At 38.8% G+C, this 24,737-nt stretch overlaps 1 protein-coding gene across 6 annotated transcripts in view; it reads left to right on the top strand.

Moving 5' to 3' along the window:
* LOC121654096 (vacuole membrane protein 1-like) overlaps nucleotides 1-24,737 on the top strand; it is a 66,585-nt gene that overhangs the window by 22,354 nt on the left and 19,494 nt on the right. For 4 of the 6 annotated variants that reach the window (XM_042007986.1, XM_042007985.1, XM_042007984.1 and 1 more), the window contains 4 exons: nucleotides 7,431-7,673; nucleotides 12,479-12,610; nucleotides 21,753-21,833; nucleotides 22,204-22,320. In XM_042007986.1, coding sequence (XP_041863920.1) covers nucleotides 7,431-7,673; nucleotides 12,479-12,610; nucleotides 21,753-21,833; nucleotides 22,204-22,320 — 573 coding nt within the window. Of the gene's footprint in view, nucleotides 1-7,430; nucleotides 7,674-11,915; nucleotides 12,194-12,478; nucleotides 12,611-21,752; nucleotides 21,834-22,203; nucleotides 22,321-24,737 lie in introns of those variants that run through there. The other 2 variants (XM_042007989.1, XM_042007987.1) reach the window with 2 other exon arrangements.

Here is a 24,737-nt window from a genome sequence, read left to right as displayed (position 1 = left end):
CAGCTTATAAAGCCTTCCCATCAGCTTTTAGTCCGGCTTTACCGCGACTGAAAGCTGGTGTTTACCTCGATTATGAAAGCTACTGAAACCCCGTAAACATAAGCTCCTGTGTCAACAAGGCTGGTTTATTTTAGCAGCAACATGCTGTCCATGGTAGCGAACAACAATAACAAAACCGAATGAAAAAAGTTAGCTTTAGGCTAATTTAGGCAATTTGAACATCTGTTTTAAAATCTTTCTCCTTCTTGAGCTCCGTTCACCTGGGGAAGGCTAGCTAGTGCAATGTTGATTTTCCTTCTTGTATCATTAGCTCACGCTGCCTTTTAAGGCCCCTTTTTTGCTTTCTTGGCGATGGTAAAACGGCTCACTAGCTGCTGCAGCAAATACATGGTCCTGCTGTTTTATGAATGACAATTTTCCAACTAGCCAGGGAAGTAAACTGCTCTCGTTTATCTTCTCATCCCTCGTCTCAATCACTGTGTCTGCTGGCTTGCAGGAAAATGTGTAGTTGGTGCTATTTGTCCCTTGCTGGCAGCTGTAGTTTCAAGATAGCAGACCGTCATGGCGCTACCCTGCCGGCTTACCCGTCATATGTATGAACTAATCTTAAATTCTTTTTTTAGGAGAATGTGCCAGATCATTATCTGAGGTAATAATACATCAATGATAGCACATATAGACGTCCATAGATTTTGGCCAGTAAACAACAGAAAATGTTACACAGTGTCCCTTTAATATTTGTTATTTTGTGGTTCTTTTGTCACGAAACAAGTGGCAATTCAGAATTTCTTTGACTTTGCTAACGTATGCTGAGACAAACATGACTCAGCATATCACAATTCATCCTTTGTTCACCAAAATGAGAAGTGATACTCTGCATAGATGTTACCCAGAACATGAATGACACATTAGGATCAAGTTCAGTAGTTCTTTGAAAAGCTGAAACGCTGCTCTTGACTCATCACTGGCTGGTAGTAACATATCTCTCACTTTAACTTTAACACCTCTTAAATTCCAATTGAAGCCATTCATTTTTAACTACATCTAGATAGTGTGTCAGTGCTTTAGAGCAGGGATTTGATCCTTTTACAGCCAAAAAGGCAGTATTACTTACATACCATAAAGTTACGGTAAAGCTGGTCGGGAATTTTAGCCTGATAAGATGTAGAGCTGCAGCTGTGAGGGGCAGTGCCCAAATTAAGGTTAAAATGTGAAAAAGTACTCTAGTGGAAAAAAAAAAGCAGGACAATTGCTTTCATTCATGATTATTAAGCAATTCATTTTTTGCCTCATAAGATTAAAGACATGCATATACCCGAACATCTTGTGACTTACTCATCTTCACCAATGCCAATGAGATGTGTAAATAAGAGCTTTGTGTAAGTGTGTGTGTGTGTGTGTGTGTGTGTGTGTGGTATTTCTAATTGCCTCTCAGTCTGACACTGTCACACCTCAGCTATCCAAGGCATGTTGCTGTTGGTGTGTTGGAGGCCTCATGAGTCCTCTAAATAGCAAGTACAATTACTATTTGATCTGAAAGTCACACACACACACACACACACACGCACACACACACACACATATACACACACACACACACCTGGAAACAAATCCTGGGCCAAAGAGGACTTAGTGTGTTGCCTGTCTGGAATGGTACCAACAACCCTCCTAGAACAAGCCAAACCTGAGCAGACCGAAACCAGAGTGCTGTTGGCAGACAGGATAGATTTTTTGGTGAAACCACATGGATAAAAGGCCAGGACCAATCCCTCAAACACCCACTCAGTTTGTACTTGCCACCCACTTCTAAACACCCCTGCCATTTCTCTCCATCTCTGCTCCATCATGGCCGCAATCCAGAGTTCTCTTACCTCCCTCAGAGATCCAGGCCAGAGCTTCTTCATAACCAGCTAACCTCTAATGTTTGTCCTACTTTGCTTCCAGCAGTCTCCCACTGTAAGAAGTGGTTAGCAGGTTATGCTAGCTGGACCGTGTCTAATTTGTCTAAATGGCCCTTGACAACCACAGTGACCTGTTAATGACTGGACCCTCCTGCGGTTATGGTCTCTGAGTACTGGTCAGTTTACAGTCGGTGTCTGGATCGGGTTCCCACAGAAACTACATTTGCCACTAGAAACTAAGAAGAGTCCACACTGTGACTGGTTGCAGCACTAGACCCAAGCATCGTATCGCTTGGGTCTTTGAATACAAAAGAAAAAGTTCTGATTTGATCTTTGGTAATTTGAACTGAAAGATAGTGCCCAACAATCAGATTTGAAAAAAAAATACAGGGTGCAAGCGCTGTCGTTTAAAAAAATAATAAAATTAAATAAACTGACACTTAATGTCCTGTGCAACTCTTTGCTAAGAGAAATGTTTTTGAAGCTTAATATTATACCAAGTATTGAAATGTTGTCTTTAAAGAAGTCTCTCCACAGCCTCTGCTACTGTGTACAGAAACATTAACGCTACGTTGAATTGAAGTCTTCATTATTATTTGAGTCTCTGAATGTGTTTGTGTAAACCAAGATATATAACACTGACACTGAGGGGCACAAAGTATAGACTGTTATAACAGTCATTGCAGTTACCTACATGGTTGAGCCAACCTACATTTAGAGTTCAACTTGGACAACTTGGACCACTGTCCTCGTCCCAGCAAACATGCACAGCAAGGGAAATCAAGTCACTGCCCAAAGTGTGCCTAAAGTCACAAATCTGAGCAAATGTTCATGGTGTTCTGCAGCTTCTACTTTTCTCAGTGGAAAACCATCATAGATGTGAGTATAGCTGAACTCACTGCATGGACATTGTCTAATTTACTTGAATCGTAGTTTGGTCAGATGACGCAGTAGTTTAAAAATAAGGATTTTATTAGATACGGAGAGACAGTCTGAAAATGTTATGTCGACACAGTCTTAATAGGCGACTTTACATTTACAATTTCTGCCATAGTTTGCCATCTGACTAAAGAAGTAGAAAAATATGTAAATGATAACAGCTTTAGTAGGAATTCAGTTGTATAAATATACACTTATACTTTAATGTTTTTAGAAACACAAGTTTAAGGTGTGTGTGGAGTGCCTAGGTCCCTTTCAGCCTAGTTGAGTGTATACATTCTGGAGTTAATCAGTTTCCAACTTCATTATCTAGGTTTACTGGTCTGGTTTTGGGAGCTTTGGTATTGTACAATTTTGGTTGGACCAGCGTGTTTACATACATTTAGAAAGTATCACTGGTTAATGTTCTACTGCAGCCTCTGTGATGTGCTCTTGGTCTATAAAAGCCTTTATCTGCTTGTGTTGTTTTATAGGTTACCACATCATCTTATTTTTCTGTCTTCATTTCCACAAAAGCTTCACACTGAAAATGATGCACTTTGAAAAACGGGCGACACTTAAATTTTAGGACCAGCAGATTTGCAGAAAAACAGTGATAATTGTGTGTTAATGATTATTTGGGTAGGTGGTGGAAAATCACACACATACTTGCTCTGGGTGGGATTGTAATGTCCAATCAGACCTCAAATAATTTTATGCCGTTTAGATATCTTACTATAGTTTAGTTTGTTTTGTAACAGTAGTCCTGACACACCTTAAAGGCAAAGGCAAATTTATTTGTATAGCACATTTCATGTACAAGACAATTCAAAGTGCTTTACATAAATCATTACAGCAGGGTGCAGACAAGTGCATTAAAAAAATAATAATAAAAAATAAATAAATAAAGATTAAAGAAATGCAATTAATGAAATAAAAGCAGAAGGAATATGCTAAAATAAAATAGATAAAATGCAAGAAATAAAGTTAAAGACAATATTAAAACATGATTCCAGCTTAAAAGAACCAGATGTAGATTTTGATTTCTAAATAAAAACTAGTCCATGCAGCAGAGAACAGGTGGGTCTTTAACCTGGATCTAAATAAACTGAGTGTTTCAGCTGATCTGAGGCTTTCTGGGAGTTTGTTCCAAACATGTGGAGCATAGAAGCTGAATGCAGCTTCTCCATGTCTGGTTCTGACTCTGGGAACTGATAAGAAACTGGAACCAGATGACCTGAGGGTTCTGGTAGGTTCATACTGGGTCAAGAGGTCACTAAACCATTCAGAGCTTTCTAGACCAGCAGCAGAACTTTAAAGTCTATCCTCTGACAAAAGACCTCAGAGCTGGACTGATGTGGTCCACTTTCTTGGTCTTAGTGAGGACTGGAGCAGCAGAGTTCTGGATCAGCTGCAGGTGTCTGACTGATGTTTTAGGTAGAACCTGTAAAAACACTGTTACAATAATCAAGCCGACTAAAGATGGAAGCTGGACTAGTTTTTCCAGGTCCTGCTGAGACATCCGATCTTTTACCCTTGATATATTCTTAAGGTGATAGTAGGCTGACTTTGTAATTCCCTTAATGTGTTTTTCAAAGTTAAGGTCTGAGTCCATCAGTACACCCAGATTTCTGGCCTGGTTGGTGGTTTTTAGGTGTATAGACTGAAGCTCTGTGGTGACCTTTAATCATTTCTCTTTGGCTCCAAAGACAATCAGCTCAGTTTTGTTTTTGTTTAACTGAAGAAACCTTAGCTGTATGACTACACACACACTTGCTGCCATGCTCACTCATACTGTGCCTCTAGTTTCAAACTGTGTATCTTAGATTTATGTTTTCATACTGAGGAGCAGGGATCCCACTCCTTTTGGAGGCCAGGCGTTGTTTTCTGCAGGCCACAAAAGGAATGCCAGCTATGCTTCTTTTCCGTATCATTCCCACTGAGACAAAAGGAGGAGACTTTGCAAGTAATGATTTTATGTATGTGTGTGTGTGTGTGTGTGGCTGCAAACATCATCAGCATATTTTAGATATCAAAGCAGAAGCAGCTCAGATGTAGAACATACATCAGTTACTTCGGTACACATGAACCCTCACTGTCACTTTGTTTGCAGTAAACACTGGGATTTCTATGTGTGTTATTGTTAATCATTTACTACACCTGCCTGGGAAATGGGCTTGGTTTTTTTTGTGAGCCTGTTTAATCATGTGTGTCATCAAGTAAGCAACAAAATGAGACAGAGGGCAGCTACCTAGATGTGGAGCCACCTGGACAACATGAGAGGGCTGGGCTTTTTGAGTAAGGTGAGAAGCGGTGACACAGCATTAGACAGAAGAGAGAACAGGTACTCTCAGTCACGCAACTCTCTTTTGTCAGACTGCCTGTGTGTGTTTAGTAAACACACTAACTGAGGAAATGCTGGGAGGTGTGAATATAGTTTCTTCTGTCCACACTACTAGATCCTTGATGAGTTTGTCTTTGTGCAGGAGTTGTATGTGTGTGGAGACGTGAGGGGAGAGTGATCCCACTCAGCTGGGAGGATATGAGCTTGAGGAGTAGTCAGTCTGGGTCAAAGTTGGGAGTTTCTCAACTTCTCCCTCAGGATTGGAGAGATTTTCCTATTTGTCTTCTTCAAGTTTGTGAGCGTCAGGCCCTTGTCTGTAATTCCACAATGTTTAGTTTTTCAGTGTAGTATCAGTAAAAGTGTTTATGTCAACGGTTACTAATGTTGTATGTCTAGTTAGTAATCTGTGTCATCAAAGGGGAGTACACCTTTCCTTGAGAAGGCAGGACCGGACAGTTTCCTGTTGCCTAACACACCACTGTCCTGCCCTCCCACGTCTCATCCTGTCCGATCCTGCCTAGTCTCATGCTGTCCTGGAAGTTCCGGCCCCACCCGAAGGTTTGCCAAATTGTTTTGGTGCTTCATTGTGTAATGCCAAATTGTCTGTGTGCGTCATTGGGAGCACCCTTCCTACACGCACATACACAGTGTAAACATATGCAATAGATGGAGGACAAAGTGTCTACTTGTAGGAGCCCACGCTGTAGACTTGCCTTTATTTACAAGAATTATGGAAACCTGTTTGATCATATCTGCCGTTTCATATCTATTCAGATAATTGTCAAGTGTGCAGCATGTGTTTGTGACCATGGAAAGTTACATGACCCCTGCTTCCAGACTGTTCACTATGACGCTTCATCATAACGGTGTTATCATTGTTGTAATGAGTCAGTGTGGAATAACCAGCAGCCACTGGTACAAAATATTCACTTCCTTCTGCTAAACAACCAATGAACACTGAATAAAAGTTGGAGAAAAACTTTTTTAAAGAAACTGTTTTACTTTTTTACTACCTTGCTTCCAGATACAGCATCCACAGGCTGACTGCTTTATTTTTTCTAAGCAGGAAATAGAATAAAATAAAAAGTGGTGTACCACAAGAAATTATTCTTTAAACAATAATTAAATAACATTTACCTATTTAATGATGTAATGAAAGCCATTTTCTCAAGAAGTAACGTAGACTTAAATTATTGACATTTTAAATAATAAAGTTGCAGTTAGAAAAATAAAACTTGGCCATTGTTTTATTTCATTTTCCCAGAAATGTGTTGAAATGAAGACTTCCTATCTCCATGTGTTCATTTTGGTATTTTTCTGTAAATGAGTGCAGTTGCCATTGTGTGTGGCCCTTGGAAGTTGTACACAGCAACGTTATGGATGCTGACCTGCTTGAGGATTTCCAACGTTTGCAACTTAATGAATTTTCCCAACACGCCACAAATCAAACCAGCCTTCCCTTGCTCTGTTTTCTCACTGAGAGCCTAATTAAAGCAATAAATAAGCAAGAGCAATAAATGTAAACCATATCAGGCAATTTCAAACAACAGATCCTGAAAAATGCTTATGCTTCATTTGTACAATAGGAACACCCAAACATTTACACATTAAATCTGATTAAACTCATAATAATAAATTCAGACTTTGTACATTTTCTGCTGCTTTTCGTTACTATTGCGTTTCTCTGGCCTAACTTGACATGTCACCTGGAAACAGCAGAGAGAATCAGTCTTAATCCTCACACAGCAAATTTTACCCAACCTTTCTTCTTTGCTACTTAACACAGATAAATGGATTCACAAATGAGTGTGTCTGCAGGTCAGTGGTTTCCATGTTTGAGTGTTTTTTATTTGGGACTCTCCACTTTTCATCTGTTGACGCTGATCCTGCTGGAGGTGGTTTTGAAAGATGTACTACTCCAAAATTATTTAGTAATGTGTTTTCAGCATTTCTTGTTGGCCTCTTTGACTGGAAGGAAAGCAGAAGGAGCATTCATTCTTTATGCTAATTTATGGTGGAAAGTAGAGGAAAGGTTTCACTACACAATCTAGATACTAGCCCACATATAACTGCCTTTGTTATCAGTCAATATTTGACTCACTGTTGACACTTTCCTTCTATGCTAATAATGAAGGGGGTCTTTCTTTGACTCAAAATACTTCAAACAGGTAGATGTACTCCCACTCAGTTTTTTTCTTTCTCCTTTCTCATTCATCTTTTGCATTTTCTCCATCTTTCTCAATTCTGTCTCTTGCTCTGTTGTGCAGGGACCACACATTGCATCAGTGACCCTGGCGGCCTATGAATGCGGCTCTGTAGATTTCCCTGAGCCTCCCTATCCAGACCAAATAGTCTGTCCCCAACAAGAAGCACTAACGTCAGGCTCCGATGCTGAGCAGGTGGGCGTGGAGGATGTGGGGGCCAACCGGGCGGTGGGTTCTGCTGCTCTCCAGGGAGGCATCTCTCTGTGGACCATCATCTCGAAAGTTCGTTTGGAGGCCTGCATGTGGGTGAGTCTCAGTAGCAGACTGACTGTGGATATTGTAGAAAAGAGCAGCTAAAGAACCAGCAAAACTAATGTGCCACAGTTAGAATCTGTAGAGTTTTTAGAAACATTCTTTATTATCAGGTGAAGTCTATCATAAACAGCATGCTTTTTTTAATTACTTTGTGCATTTTTTCTCAAAACATAACAGGTAAGATGAGACAAATGAGGGTAGAAATATTAAATTTCCAAAACTGAGAACTTTTACAGATTGAGGCCAGAGTCAGTCTGTACACCCTCAGCACTTCAAAATTGGTACTAATATGAACTGTAAAAGCACAATTTATGCCTTTACAAACTGTGGAATAATAAAATCTTAGCATCCTAACTGAAATAATTAGCTGTTTTAAATCCCCTTCACTATTCAAAAGGCTCTGTGCAACTTCTCACATGTGTCTGATGGTGTACTTACTTTTTCTTTTTTGAGCAGCACCCCCACCAGTAAAAAAAAAAGAATTCAACTTAGAAATGCCACACATTTGCATTTGGTGCAAGTGTACACCATGATAACTTATTTTCTTGGAAAACCCCTGGTCTTTACCTTGAATTTCCGCCAAACAGCGTCAATGGTTTCACACATCTAACCAACACTGTGGCTCCCAAGAAAGATTAAACAAAAAGAGCCTGAACAAAAACATTACTGCCCTTTTATTCTAAAAATATGTAGAAAAAGCTTGTAAAACTGTTTTTTCTGTGTTAGTGTTGCTTTTTAAAGCTTGCATTTAGTCAAAGAACAGTCTTCTATGCTTTGGTGTCAAGTTACTTTCAGGCCGGCGGTTTATCATTGACTCACGCATGTCTCACAGTTACCATGAAACCACTGACACCAGCTTTTGCTACCGTCACACACAGATAAGGTCTATAGGAATGAGCAGATCTGTGCAACAATGATCTAAGTCACACTCTAATGCAGACTCTGTTTAAAACAATAAAATATCCAACCTGCTTTTGTCATCAGTTCACTTTTATTTTTCCTCATCACAAAAAGGCAGAACTACCGAGTACTGAGAAAGAGAACTTGTTATTGTTGTGATGTTTATCATTCATTGTTATCTGCTTCCCAGTCCCGTATAATGTGGAAGATGCTGAGTTAAGAGGGAAATACACATGTTCTGTTACTTTTTATCTACTGGGGGCTTTACAGGAACCAGACAAGCTGCTCTCAGCTGTAACTGACCCTCAGGCTTTCTCAGAGTTGTGATATTGTTAACAATTAACTAGATTTGGGACAGATTCAAGCCAATATCAGTATCAGGCTCTGATATTGGCTTGATTCATAGATCAAATATCAAGCTGAATTCCCTGATATATATATATATATATATATATATATATATATATATATATATATATATATATATATATATATATATATATTATACTGTTTCTAGCATATCCGCTGCGTTTGCATACACCTGCACCTACTAGTCTGAACTGCTTTTGCTAATTTAGCATGTCACTAAGTTGGATAGATTTTAGTCTGGAAACAAAAAGAAGCAAGACGAGATAAAAAAAAAGTGCTCAGCTAAGAGGAGGAGAGAAAATTCTAGCAGCAAACACTCGCTGAAGTGTTGCTGTGGAGTGGTAAACTTCCAGCAGACAATGTGAAAACTGAAGGGATTAGCTTAAAGCAAATTTGCTATAATTCTGGCCAGTTTCTATCTACCAAGAAAGTTGTTGGAAAATTCTATTAGCTAAAGTTCTGCATAACAATGCAATACAACATACAGCATGAAGAAAGCAAAGGAAGACGTGGGAAGCTCCAGTTTGGGTTTTTTTGTTCAAACTCTGCAGGTTTATGAGCGTGATGGGCTTATTTCACAGCGCAGCGTTATCAATGCTTTCACAAATGCAATTAAAATTGTGGGGAATTTTTAACATTCACAAACTAGCACAATCCCTTTAGTAGGATCTTCAAAGTGAATTAAAGATTCTTGCAAATCGGCTATATGACGAAGTTCCGGCAAAATTGAAGAGAAGCAGAAAAACAGAACAGAAAAAAGAAGAAATTGAACAGAAGCTGCTATGATGGGTGGGTAACTTAAAAGGCCAAAATTACATATACTAACAAAACGCTAGTGGTAACCAAAAGTGTCTGAACCATGAATATACAACTAAAGGTTCTGGTTTTAATCATCCAGTTCATATTTACACATCATTAGACCAAGATGACACCTAACACATGTCAAGTTAATGATACATGGACATTTCAAGCAGATCGGTGCATCTCTGTTATAACACACATGCACAAAAGGCCACTTACAAGTCCACATTTTTTGGAAAGTTGCATAGCAGCAAATGCATTTCTTTATAGCAGCAAATGTATGTATTTCTATGTTGGAAACTCTTCCCTTACACTTAAACATTTGTGTTAACTGGGGTCAAATTAATCGGAGCCAAAAACTGCAACAGCAGTTTGTGCTGAGGAGTGTTATCAAAGTCAATGTCCTTAAACGTGTTTCGGCCACCCTATCCCCTTGGATTCACCACCCACGAGGTTTGTCAGCTCTATAGTTGGAGACACCTGTTGCACATGCATTTTCAAAGCACCCACGCCAACATTTCCCCTCCTCCTGCCAGCTTTCTGGATATGCTGGTGATGAGACATGAGACATTCCCCCTCCTCCTTACAGCCACCACAAGGCTCTTCTTTTGCCCCTTTCCACTTTCTCTTTCTCTTCTCTCTTTGTCTTTCTGTGTTCCCCCTTGAAGTCCACTACAGCCGATCTCTTTAAGAGCTCCACTTCAAACATCACCACAGTGCAGGTGGACAAATTTCATTGCCGGTTGCACAAACACTTTCAGCCGCTCGCTCGCAAACAGACGAAGAACTTTTGAATGGAGCAGCTGCCAGGGAGATTAAAACACGTCTCCATTATGAGGAAAAAACTGGCAGATTTCATCAAAGACTGCAGTGTTAACAAGAGAACAGGGTGTCCAGATTAAAGATTCAGTCTGCCAGATTTGAGTATAGCACCGCCTCTTCAGAATGATTGTTTGGGCTTGTTGTTGGTGCTCTGGTTGCTAACTATCTGCTAATCATCTTCTGGCTCCACCATTCAGCAACAAACAAGAAATGCAGCTGTGATTAGTTAGTTATCGTCCTCTGGGAGAGAGATTGATGTTGTGATTTGTGCATTCCACCTTTACAAGTGCAGTTCGGTTTTTTCATCGCTGTTTGCATGGGATCAGTGTTAAGGATTAGCTGAGGCTTGAAATCATACATCCATGATCTGTAATTGTAACTTAGTGTAGCTATATCTTCTCATCTCCCCTGAACTCATACTCTCCCCCTTGTTCATGGAAACATTAAAGTAATGAGCTGTGAGCAACTCCAAAAACTCTGCGTTTCTTGGCGGTTGTTTTCATTGTGTTAATTAAGTCTGTAACCCTTGCTCCCCCATTCCTCCCCTATTCCTCTCTTGTTCTCATGTTTTGGCTGATGAACCTGTTGAACCGACCAAAGTGCTGCGGATTTATTTCCCTCAAATCACTTCCGCTTTCCTCCTGTTAAGCCGTTTTCAATCACACAGGCTCCAGCGCTTCACGGCTGCGAGCTCCTCGTGGAAGTTGTGCTGTTCAGAGGCAGCGTATGGCTTTTCACCACACTGGGCCTGTGTGTGATGTATCCACAACCGTATAAAGATCTATGGGGTTTTATTCCTATTAAATACTCAGATCGCACAATCCCAGGCATCAAGCAGTACAAGCGTCTTTAGATGATGGATTTTGATATTATTGCTGAACAGTTGTTTTTTCTGTCATGTAAAGTTGTTTAGTCCTTGGTAAAAGTGTTTCAGCTGTGTACTTTTGTTTTGTAAATGTAAACATGGTTTCTATCGTGTAAATGTGTATTGCTACAATGTAAAAATGTTTCACTTGATGTAATATTGTTTTGAACTTCCTGGCCACCGTAGTGAAATTTTAAACTTGCTAAACTTATTTATGTGTATGAAGTGTTTCTGTTATTATTGTACCAGCACCTGTTTAGGGGAATGTTTTAGTTGGATTTTTTAATGCTTTCTTAATATAAACTAAACAATCATCACCCTGCTTATAAGCCTCAAAATATGTTGGTAAACTACATGTCTGCTTTCTTCAGAAATTCCTGATAAGTAATGAAGATGATTGTGTCATTCTGCCGATCTTTGCTGACCCAGGGAAACGTTTCTGATCTGCTCTGGAGGAATTTGTCATTTCATTTTGCAGCCTTTTTTTTATGGTGTCCTTTTTTCAGTTTTGTTTTACTGGCATTTCCTTCTGGTAATTATACCAAACTTGGGTTAAATGTAGGAATATTTTGACCCAGAGCCAACAGTCTGTTTGTTATTCCACAGTGTTCAATTCCACAGCAAGAGAACAACAGGCTCTGATTGGTCCACGAGTTATGAACACCAACTGTGATTGGTAGAGACTAAGCACAAAGAAGATTCCTGTAGGGCTAGCAGGTTGCTGACAACATTTTTCATGAAGAAAGAAAGAAAAGTAAATGATATTTATTTTCACTTACCTGACAGGGCACGTGTGATTTTCCATTTGCCCAGACAGGATGTTGCTGCTGCTGGTAACCAGGCAACCATTTTAGTAAAGTCTTAGTTACATGTACATTCATGTTTCCCCCATCACCTTCCATTATCATTACTTAGAGGTAACTTAAAATTATGTTGAATTTAAACCTCTCCGTGTGTGTGTGTGTGTGTGTGTGTGTGTGTGTGTGTGTGTGTGTGTGTGTGTGTGTGTGTGTGTGTGTGTGTGTGTGTGTGAGAACAGGGTGCTGGTACAGCTATAGGAGAGCTTCCTCCCTACTTCATGGCCCGGGCTGCGCGACTGTCTGGTGCTGATCCTGATGATGAAGATTATCAGAAATTTGAGGAAATGCTGGACCAGACTGAGTCCACACAGGTGACACCCTCGTTCATCTTCACCCTCACCCCTCCCCTCTCTGATTTCGTGCTGTACATAGTGAAGCTCCAATAAAATTCTCTTTCCTCCATGTTTCTACTATATCTGCTATTTAAGTTTTAATATATTTCCATTTCAACTTAGCTGATTTTTGTAATATTTATAGACTTCGACTATTGTAGTTTTTGTCTACACTCAAATCTGATGTGCTGAACTTTTGTGGGTTGACAACTGAAAAAGCCCCACCTCAGTTTCTCAGTGGTATTGCCAGATTCAAGTGCTTTCACAACATTATGACTAAGAGAACAGCAGTGATGTTCGCGGCCTTTCCGTTCTTCATTACGTTCCTGAGAAAAATGTGTTCTCGTATCAAACATCTCTAGTAATGTTTCTACAATGCCTAACAGCTCATTGTAAATATTTAGTTTCTACCCTCCTGTGATTATGAATGGAGAAGGAGGAATGAAGGGAAATATGTGAGGTTTTTGTGAAGGTTTTCCATCAGACCTGTCTGCCTGTGTTCTCTGTCGGGAATGCTTTCCTCTGTCTTCCACTGTGGGGGAAACAGTCAGACAAAGAGCAGTAAAACAACTTCATCCATAAATGGTTTGGAACTTTACAACAGGCTCATTCTTGCAGTTGCAGACAGGACCAAACTTTTAACAAATAAATTCCATGAGCACTTTGGAGCCATGATTCTTACTGTTTACAGGATGTAATTTAGTTTTCTGCACACTTACATGATTAATAATGTTTAAACCACTATTTTGAAGTAAATGCTTAGTAGCCTCGAAATATTCCAAAAAAAAGTCATTTCTTAACTAGAAGCACTCAGAGAGCACAGACCTCCACCAAGCCACACTCCCCTGAGAAGAACCCCAAAAGGCCCAACAGCCCACCCATACCCCCTATACCAGATCCAGAATATCAACATAATCCAGGTCATAATGTCGGATTATAACATCTATCATGATGTCATCTTTATTTTTTATTTATTTATTTATTTTTAACCAATGATTCTTGGCATTATCTGTTGAGTTAGAAGCTGTAATGGCAAAATTATCCCCGTTTTCCAATAGTAAAGAGAAAGAATCCTTAAAAAAATACCTGATGGTGATCCGGATCACCCCCAAAATGTCATCATTTGTTCTTTTATTCCATTTCTGACATTTTCTAAAAAATTGATGAAAATCCGTCCATGACCTTTTAAATGATGTTGCTAACAGACAAATAACGTCGCCAAAACCATAAAAATATAAATATAAAGGAGCAGAAGCAGAAGAATGAATGCAGAATAAGCTTTGGCTATGCTCCAGCAAATGAATGAGGACGTCTCAGCTGGGGGAGAAATGAACAGCTGCTCTTAGGCGCAGACATCCTTGACTAGATGACGAGGCAGTATTCATCTCGAGCTGCAGCTAGAAGATGGCCTGTTGTGGTGTTTGTGACATTTAAAGCATCGCTATGAATGCATGAGTCCAGATCTGCATCGATGCCAGAATGACCGATGAGCGATACAATCAATCAGCATCCGCTGAAATCCAACGCTCTGTTTCTTACTTTTACATTATATGATGTTTTTTTTATTGTTCCCCCTCAAATTACTGATAAATAATAAAAATATATTTCAAAAATATTTAATTTTGTTATTTTGGCTGATAAGTGAAGGTTGTATTTAACATTTTCTATGTAAATACAAGTAATCCCACATGCTAAGTCAATTAATTAATTAACTTAATTAACTCACTTAATTAGTTATTTATTGAAGCTTTGTCTACTTCTGAATGATAAAGATTCCAAAGGGGGGGAAAAAATTCTGCATATGCCACATTTATCTCTTTTTTTATGCTGCATTGACCAGGTGTTAAAATGACCCACTCTGGCTGTTCTAGGAGGTATTGAAATGTTGACGGTTCTAATGTTCTAGCTAATGGATTTATGTAGGGATCCGGATCACCCCCGAAACCTAATCAGCTGTTTCTTATTACTTTTAGGAGATTTTCAGAAAATTTAATCCAAACCTGTCCATTACTTTTTGAGTTATGTTGCTAACAGACAGATAGATGCCACAAAAACATAACCTCCGCCATGGCAGAGGTAAAAATATGTTGGTGAAAGCATGCACAATATGCAATATATGTACAGGCTCATTTTCCATGTGGCATTTTACAAAATCTCTATTTTCATTGTTGCTCTGCCATTTTCCAACAATCATCTGCTTGGTTTCTGCTTGGTGTGAAACAATTTCATACTTTAGCTTTCAGTACTAACAGCTAATTATTTATTTATTTATTATTTAACTTTATTTAACCAAGAAGGTCAAATGAGAATTAGTTCTAATTTACAAAGACGACCAGGAGAGAGGGAACGGTGAAACATACATTAGTCCATACATATATACGATGTACAGAATTTTACAAAAAGTAAAACAATTATTCCAAAAAGTCTAGAAAGTAATTAATAGCAGGAGCAGCAGTCACAGATAATAAATATTCATGGGATAACTCTGTTTTCCAAATAATTTATTAAAACTAACAGCTTTTGCCCTGTTGTCTTCCTGTAAAGATCTGCACACACTTTACTCTTTACTTTACTGTCACTTTACTCTTTCCTGTTTTTTCCAACAGCACCCCTGAATAACAATGCTGGTCCAGTGCCAAGACAAATCTTTCTCCTTTCTGTTGCCTAAAACTTCCAGCAACATACATTTCTGCCTCAGCTCAATTACCGTAGATATAGTCACTAAAGTTAAGTCGCAGCAGGTGAGAAAACACACATTTTTTCACATTAATCTGTCCACATACTAGAATAAAAGAATGTGGGTCGCTAAGAGCAGAGTTCTCATTATTTGACCTGTAAATTTACCGAAACAGGTTAAAAGTACAGCGTAAGGAAGAATCGGGGAAGGGATGCTGCACCTGCCCATAATATCTAATGCTATTCATACTGTGGACAGCTGTGTAGGCTGGCACCAACATCTGTCTCCTGGAGTCCAGACCACATGTGTGTGTGTGCTGTTCTGACATCACTAACTGACATAGGAGTGCGTCCCACCTTAGAAAAGGCACAGAAGGTGGAAGATTCAGAGTAAGAGGCAGTCAAGCGGGCAGTGATGAGAGAAAAAGTTTAGGATGATTGGCCATCTCAGCATCGAAGTGCGTAAATGATGAGTGACTTTTTTTCCAAAGAAGCCAACGATGTGCCGCAGGAGGAACGTTGCCCGTTTGCTTCTGTGGAAAGTCAGATTGGAAGTGATATAGCTGCTGTAGCATTAATCTCGCTTTCTCTCTGACATACTGTCTTTTTCTGTCTTTCTGTTCCTGTGCTCATATTCTTTCTCAAGAATCCTTCGTCTTGCACTGTACCATGCTCTCTCTCTTTTCCTCTCTCTCTTTGCAGCTGTGTGTGTGTGAGTGTGTGTGTGTGTGTGCGTGTGTGTGTGTGTGTGTGTGTGTGTGATGTATGCTTGTGTGTTTGAACAGCATCGGGACTTGCTTGCACCACCACGGACCTGTGACATATGGAAACGTTTTTTCTTTTACCAGGGCTTTTTACAATTACTCGGATGTTCTTGGGGTTCCCTTTTGCGCTTAAGGAGAGCCCGCAACACCTTTTCATCTTTCACTTGTCCACCTTTTACTCATCGTACACTTTTCACATAGGAGTGAGGTATTCATCAGCTCTGAAATGATGCTGGAGGTTTTTTTTTTCTCTTTTGAAAGCTGAACAGCATTACTTGCAGAACAAAGTGAAAACAGACTTTCCAGGGACTGGAATGGCAAAAATGTGTTATTATTGGATTGCTGTGTATTAGACAGGAAGCGGTTAAATTTTGTCGTCAAGGATGTGATCCCCCTTGAACCTAACATGGCTCCACATCCATCCCAACACACACTCATTACACACACTCTCCATCCCGAAGCAGCAAAGCTTGATTAAGATGCAGCCTTCGTCCCCGTCGCTCGAGTCACACAGGTTTGTAGGTGCCAACAGTTTGACTTGAACCCGGTGGTGTTTCTCCCAGCCTGCACGTGCCAACTTCCTACCACAAGTGCATGTGATGCACAGCAGCAAAGCTCTTTGTTTTTTTTCTTTCTTTCATTCAACAGAGCTATTCAAGAATAATGAAGTCATGCTTTTTCTAACGGCTGCAGACGCTGATGTCATGAACATCAGCCCCCCCACCTTCACTCTGCGTGCCAGTGAGGAGTCCTCAGTGTTAACGCAGATTGTCTGAGAAGACGAAGCGTGCGTGATAGCTTGCAACCTGATTATTTTCGGTCATGTAGGGGTTTTTTTCTTTCTTTCTTTTTTTTTTTTTTTGATCTGGAACGGAAAGAGTTAACAGGCTGTGAATTCTTGATTGCCAACTCCCAGGATCGTATCTCCTGTAACTCAAATCAGGGCCATCTGCGCTGGGCGTATGCCTGCCTTCCCCCCTGGCCTACTGCACTCAAAGACTCTATGCTGTGGTTTGCCCAGCCCCGTCACATGACTTCTCTGAAAATGCCCCCTCCCTCCCTCCCTCCTCCTCCCTCTTTATTTCCAGTAAACTGTTTGAAAGAAGGGGGGTGACTCAGAGTAAAACCAGCTTCCCTTTAACCACAGCTTGTTAAAGAATTTGTCAACGTGGACTCATGGGTGCATTTGTGTATGTGTGTGTGTGTGGACAGATTTGAATGTGTACCTCTTTTATTTATTCTTGAAAGGGGACTGTAACTTCAGTTGCATCAGTAGTTGTTAATCAGTCTACTTCCTGTGCCAGATAGAGCAGGCGCGGGCTTGTCAGGAGTTAATGAGATGAACTTTAGCCGTCTTCGTGTCGGGGGCTTGCGATTACTCCGGAGATGTGTGTCTTCTGTGTGAAAGATTTTCATTCAGAAAAAAAGAGAAAGGACAGACACAGAAAGAGAGAGAGAGAAAAATTTGCGTGGGTGTTGACTTGTGTATAGGCAGTGCATAGATTTTTCCTTGTATGACACTTTAATTTTCCTAATAGGGCAGACTGCTTGCTGTCTGCTTTTTTGTCTGGGTTTAAACTATGTACTTTCTCAGAGCCCCCCACCACCACCACCACCACAAAGTGAGAAACAAGCCGTTAGTGAATCCTCAATTAAAAATTCTTAGAGTCTCATTATCAAAGTATGTTAATAAAAACTTATATTGTAATGATGTTTACATAAATAAAAAAAGTCATTTAAAAGCAAAGATGGGTAATATTTATCTGTCATCACAAATACATTACATTACATTTAAAATGTATAAATAATTGTTTTATACTGGACCTGAACTCATCTCCATTAATTATTCCAATGACATACTTGACACCAACACGACTTCACATGCATACCATTAATTTCTCTACAGTATATTTACTGCAATCAAATCAAAACAGATGTGGGACATTTCCTTTTTTTTGGACATGCAGTCGGAGATGGCCTGTTATCATGAGGTAGACTTTATTTATGCTGACACAAAAATATGTTTTGGTCACGATAAGATGAAGAAAAAGCACAAAATTTGACAGAGATTTGTTTCAGTTTTATTTTTAACATGAAATGGACTGTAATGATAATATAATGTGTGTGTGTAGGGGGGTTAAGCCCATAACAGATGAAATAGCACAGCAGGCAGTCTTTGACACACTGCCAGGCAATATGGTGATTTTTCCATAAGCCGCCAACAACAGTATCTGGAATCTGCATCCAAGCTATCCCAGATAGATGCTTCCATGGTCCAGAAATGCAGAAAGGAGTAAGAATCAAAGCACATAGTTCAAGTGTCGCATAAATCACAGTGTCACTGGTTGACACATACATATACTTACCCTCTTCAGCACCTTCCCCCATGCATCTCTTCGGGGACCCTTTATTCACACAGCAGATATATTTTTATGTTCTCTAACAGCGTGAGCCAAAAGTTCAAATACAGCCACTAATGTAGCAAACCTAGTGTCATGGTGTGGGAAAACAAATGGGATTCACACACTGTCTGCATGGCACTGATTGTTTCTGCAGGACTGCCTGGTGTCCGTGTTTCAGACACGGTCCTCGGTGGTTCAGCTGTAAACCTACCATGCACATTCCGTCCCTCTCTGTCTCCCACCAGCTGAGCAGCTCACACACACACACACAAGCATAAACACGCATGCACACATGGGGACAGGCTAGAATTAAAGCTACACGGTTGTCCAAGGAGAAACCTCCGTGATTGGACATCAGCAGAGGCAGAAATTCAAATCGTGAACCAATCAGAATCTATGTCCCTACGCTCCCCCCACCACCACCTTATTAGGCGACCTCCCATGTCTCTCAAATTTCCTGTCCACTGGGTTGCACCCCTTAAAAAATGTCATCAGCACTGTACTGAATTTATTGACCATATAAGGTATGATCAGGGTTTGCAAACCTCCCTTCTGCACTTCATTTGGGATTTTTTTTCTTTTTTCCCCCAGAAAGTGAGGCCTTAGTTCTTGTTTAATAAAAAAGTATTTGTTTTTCTCCTGTCTCTTTTTAAATGATTAAATATTGTTAAAGATGAGAAAATATGACACGTAGCAAACACCCATCAATCATATTCATTTTATTATTATTCATTGTTCTGCTTTGTGAGCTTTAAACCAACATTATTATGTGTCAGTATCAGCAGTAAGCTAAAATAGAGGGTCTTTCTTATGACTTAGGCATTAAAAAAACTAATATTTTTACCACTGTAACTTGTATTTGCAATTAATACAAATTATCCAGATCTTTTGCACAAAAAAATCTAGTTACTGCCTTTTAATTTAGCCTTTAGTGAGTTTGAAATGCATTAAGAAAAGTAAACATTAAAGCTTTCAGTACTGATCACATCAGTATTTTATGATGCTAACTCAAACTATATTATATTTGCTTTAGTAAATAAAATTGTTTAAACTAAATATAGAGTTTTTTTTATGTTTATGTGCTTTTTAACATATGCATAGATTGCTTTAGCACCTTTTAGATATTAATTTACATAATTTGTGTAAAAGTAATTGTGTAAAACATGTACTAATTTAGCATTACCAGTATCATTAAAATAATTATTCTGATATATTGAAAACTTCTAAAGAAATAAAAAAGCATCAGTATTGCCACAATAATTCAATTAACTTTGCAAAACATAGAATAATCTTTTTTTATAATCATGAAAGTATAACATCTCTAAAGAGACAAATGTAGAATTAATAAAGAATTAAAACTGATGTACAAGTTTTACAAGCACAAGATAAATTTATGAATTTATTTATTCAGGCCTATAGAAAATTGACATCTTTCTTAATACTTTGGAACATTAATATTGCTACTCCGTTATGTTGTTTGTTAATGTAAGCATTTATTACCAGCAAGAATTATTATTACAGCAAAGCAAAAATGTTTAGCCTTCGTAAATCCATAATGGCACTGAGGTAATGATATTATTTACCTGAATAGTGGACATATCCAAAAAGAACTGTGAAGCCTTCTTCAAGAAAACTCTTTGCATTCACTCAATGTTCCCAGAAGTAGTTCAATTAAATAAGCAGGTTAAAGCTGCTCTTCCCAGAAAAGGCATATTGAGGAAAAATGTGTCATTGCAGTGAAAAGAGGCTTTTGTTGAGCTGTCATGAACGATAGCGCAGCACCAGCGGAAAACCTGTGAATTTGTGAGTCACTGGAATGTCAGTTTGTTGTCTTTTTCTATATTCCCAGTGTCAAAGAGACCCAAAGCACCTAAAGGAAGGTAGAGATTTACTAAAACAAGTTTAAAGTTCTTCTCTAATAAAAAACTGTGTTTACAAACAAGCCTTGTAATTCAGTTTAAATAGATGCAACAGGTGAGTCGGAGAATATTGAGGTTAACCTGAAGGTTTCATGCTGGCAGTCATAAATTGTAGAAATTAATTTAAACTTGAAACCCACATTTCAGTCAAGTATTTACGTCACGTTTATTTCTTCTTTGAGAAATTTATATCATAAGAAATAATGTTTTTTGTTCTACAATCAGACATGATCAATTTTCCTTGTAGAAAGTTTGTCATTACTTCTATTTTTTACATTTATTTCTATAGATTTAGAATTAAAGCCAATCAAAAATATTAGAAAAGTGAACACTAAAGTGTTGTTTCTGATAGATTTTATTGTTTAAAGTGAAGCATGTAAACTTGGGTTTAGAAACAAACTCTCAGATTTATTGTTTAAATCACCCATTCATTCATTTAATTCTGTCATTCAAAGTTGTAAACAGCCCCTGTTTGAGTATATCTGGTTTATTAACATGCCATTTTTTTGTTTGTCAGATGCTTTTAAGCTCAGTAATTGATTTAAGCTTTTTTTCAGGTAATAGATGAGTTTCAACATCATCCTGTTGCAGCTGCTGTTCCTGCACACATTTGGAAACAAGACATTTTTCTAAAAAATGTGATAATTCTCTCATTTCTCGTTTCATTTGAATAATGGTGCATGTTTATATTAAAAAGAAAATTGGAGAGTTTCAAAATCACTACCAGCCTTTAAATTATAAATAAGATAAAACACTGACTGAGAGGTGACAAAGAAATGCTAAAACTAGACCTTTGCTCAAATGATTAAATTTATATGATCCAAAATTAAGTTATTGTAAAATTGTTTGCTGTCATTTGAATAGGTTTAAAATCATTCTGTAAAAGTCACATTTAAATAAATCATTATTACAGCTGACATCTCACACACCTCTGTGGTATTCCCCTCCTATTTAAATTCATCAAAAGTCCATTAAAAGATAAAAATGTTGATTTTAAATCTGCTTGAACAAAACTTTAAGCATTATTCTTTATTGTTTCAGTTCAAACAAATCTATTAATCCATTTTAATTTTAGCAGAAATTAATTTTTCATCTATTATTTTCCACATAAGGAACATGAATTTGGATGATTTGAAACTTAGATGGTTAAAAATGAAAAATAAAAAAAACTTCTTTGTAACACATATCTGATAGAAATTCTACAAATATATTTACAACTATTTTACTGTTATAAAAAAAAACAAAAAAACAAGAAATGTCTGCAGAAGGTATGAAATCTTCTGTTGTGTAAATGATGCCATGTTTGGTAAAACATCAGCTTGTCTGTGGGATCATTTTTCCCTCTTTTTCTGGTTTTCAGGACTTTGCATCCCGTGCAAAAGTAGCAGTACAGAAGCTCATCCAGAGAGTTGGATTCTTTGGGATTTTAGCCTGTGCTTCTGTAAGTCATCTCACACATTTCACCATTTTCCACACTCACATCAGGAGGTTTATTATTCTACATATATGGTCATGTCCACATTCATGTCCTCTGGCATTTCTGCTCTCTTAAAAGGAGATGACACAGCTAAATATCTCCACACATAAGCAAAAAAAAGGTCTTGAGAAATATATTTACGTTAATGAGATAATGTTATAATCAGTTTTGATTTCCCTGCATGAAACAAATCTAAAGGAAATGTTGCTCAAGAAAAACAGTAACAGGACTAAAATAAAATCATCTCCTCTGTCTTTTTTTTTTTTTTTCCCCCCCTGAAATGAAAAATTTTATATACCATCTAGTCTAATCATGTTTGTTGTTTTCTCCCCAGATTCCAAATCCTCTTTTCGACCTGGCAGGAATAACATGTGGGCATTTTTTGGTCCCATTCTGGACCTTCTTTGGTGCAACTCTGATAGGGAAGGCGGTCATCAAGATGCACATTCAGGTGAGCTGCAGCTTAATGTACATTACAGGACCTAAGCCAAAGGCTCGCCTTTCTCTCCACTGACCCTCTTGTAAAAGATCTTTATGAAAATACAACTTATATTTGGCTTGTGTAGTTCCATAACATTTATTTATTCTTTTTATTAACTTTTTTTCTATTTTACGCTGCAGAGAATTATTTAAAAATAATAATGTGAGATCTACATTCAGAATTTCATTCAAAGGGAGAACTGTGCTCAGGTTATGACTCAGATTCATGCGCAGCATCTCTGCACTGTAGCAGCTGGTTGTAAGGAGGCCATTTTGTGCAGCGGAATTAGGGGGAGTCAACCATTTTGTGACTGCAGCTGCAGCAGCCCCTGTGCATTGTACAGTAGACAAGGCAGCCTGCATGAGCTGAGAACTTACAAGAAAGTAAAATCTACATTCTAAACTTCAGCTAAGAAAGTAGTTTTAAGACTTGGCATCACTAATGTTTCTTCTAATCCTGGAAAATCCTCAATTTACGTCCAGGAATTTGCTGTATGTCTGTGATTACCGTCAGGGGTTTAACTTTTTGTTTTCTAAGCAGACGCAGGAATTTGCTCACTGTGACACACAGCGGGTGTAAAGAGCAAAGCATTTTTCCCTTCTTTACTTTTTATCATACACAGAAAGTATTGTCCTGCACCAAACTGAGAAAAAAGATGTGAACATAGTGAGTACAAGTTAAAGCAGATGTACATTGTGTGTGTGATGGAACAGAGAGGGACAGATGGGGGACAAGTAAGGTGGAGGGGGTGGGCTGCATGGACATCAGGCACAGTCACACACACTAGATTACACCCAAAGCCCCCCCACTGACAGAGGTGTGTCCTTCTCCTTCTCAAAGAAAGAAAGGCTTCACCCGGCTCTCCGACATGCCTGGGGGCCCAGTCTCTCCTGTAGCTGCTTAGTTAAATTTTCTTCAAACTCAACTTTTGCTCTTAATGCAAATGAGTCAGTAATGTACAGTGTGTGAGCAGAAAGCAAGAAGTATTAGAAGGAAGCGAACTGGGAGCAGGTGACGTTCTCCCTCATGGGCTAAGACGGAACAAAAGGGGATTTTGAGGCTTGTGTTTCTGTGTGTGTGTGCGTGTGTGTGTGTGTGTGTGTGTGTGTGTGTGTGTGTGTGTGTGTGTGTGTGTGTGTGTGTGTGTGTGTGTGTGTGTGTGTGTGTGTGTGTTTGTGTAAAATGTGAGCAGCTTCAAAGCATTTTTTTGATCTTTGTACCTGTACATCAGGTGCGCTCTCACCTGTCTCCAACAAGAGGCTTTTTTTTATTCCCCTTGCTTTTGATTGCTCAGGAAGCTTGTCTGAATATGTGCTGCTGAATAGTTTGCGTCAGTGTCTTTGTGACGTTGCAGGACCCTTGAGAATCGCAGCGATGTCACTGAAGGACACACTTTGGGCTCTTGGGACAGGTGTTTATGCCTAGAACAAAAGCAGCATGAGGTGTGGCGGAGAAGGCTGATCTCAGGGGGGCAGAAGTGGAATAAGGGACGTCAGCTTTTTTATTGTAGTTTTTAATCTCAATATATGCATTGTCAAAGCTGCATAAATATTGAGAACTGTAAATAAATGATGTAATTCATTCTTCTGATTAGTCAGTGTATCTGCTTACGGATTATGATGAGGATGTGTGTGTCTCTTGTTCAGTTAACAGACATTAGCAAGTCAAGATAGTGTCATCACTGGCTTCCGAGAAGACCCTTCTTAGACATCTTAGTCAGCTTTCCCGCTTCTTCCTTTGTTTGGATGATAGATCATTGTTTGAGAAGCTGTGAGCACACAAAAACATTAACTAAAAAAAATCTGATGAAGGAGATCACGTGAGAGAAAGTCAATTTTTTTATGTTGTAAATGCCAGAAGTGTAATTTTCTGACAGTGAAATTTTGAGAGCAAGTCTCTGATTCATTGTGTTAAATTCAAAATGGCATACGGAGGCTTAACACCCCACAAAGAATGAGACAACCAAATGACAATCCATGGATGACCTGGATTACACGTTACATAAGCTCACAGCGAACACTGTAACAATGAACTGATCAAAGCGCCCTGTCACATGAAATTAAAATAGTTGCCAGGGCGACCTAATGCTGAGTGATCTGTAGCGTGATCGCTGCTGTTGTGGTTTCTGTACTGACTCTTTTAATGTTTGTCCACCTGTAGTACACATCTTTGTTTGTAATGTTTATTCTTTCTTATGTTTTATGAATTGTACACTTTAATTGTTTTTACAGATTTTTAAGGTTCCCTGTGAACAGCTGTTAAATCCGTCCAGTCTTCAGCATCAGAACCTGAAAGTCTCTAATCAATATAACTGTGTTACTCCCTAGTAAGTCAAGGCCAACACTGTAAAAGAGTTTGAGCTCTAGCTGATATAAAATCTTTTTCAT

The sequence above is a fragment of the Melanotaenia boesemani genome, chromosome 15 (genome assembly GCF_017639745.1).
Source record: "Melanotaenia boesemani isolate fMelBoe1 chromosome 15, fMelBoe1.pri, whole genome shotgun sequence".
NCBI classification, from domain to species: domain Eukaryota; kingdom Metazoa; phylum Chordata; class Actinopteri; order Atheriniformes; family Melanotaeniidae; genus Melanotaenia; species Melanotaenia boesemani.
Note: the sequence above shows the minus strand (reverse complement) of the source record. Positions and strands in the feature narration are given on the sequence as shown.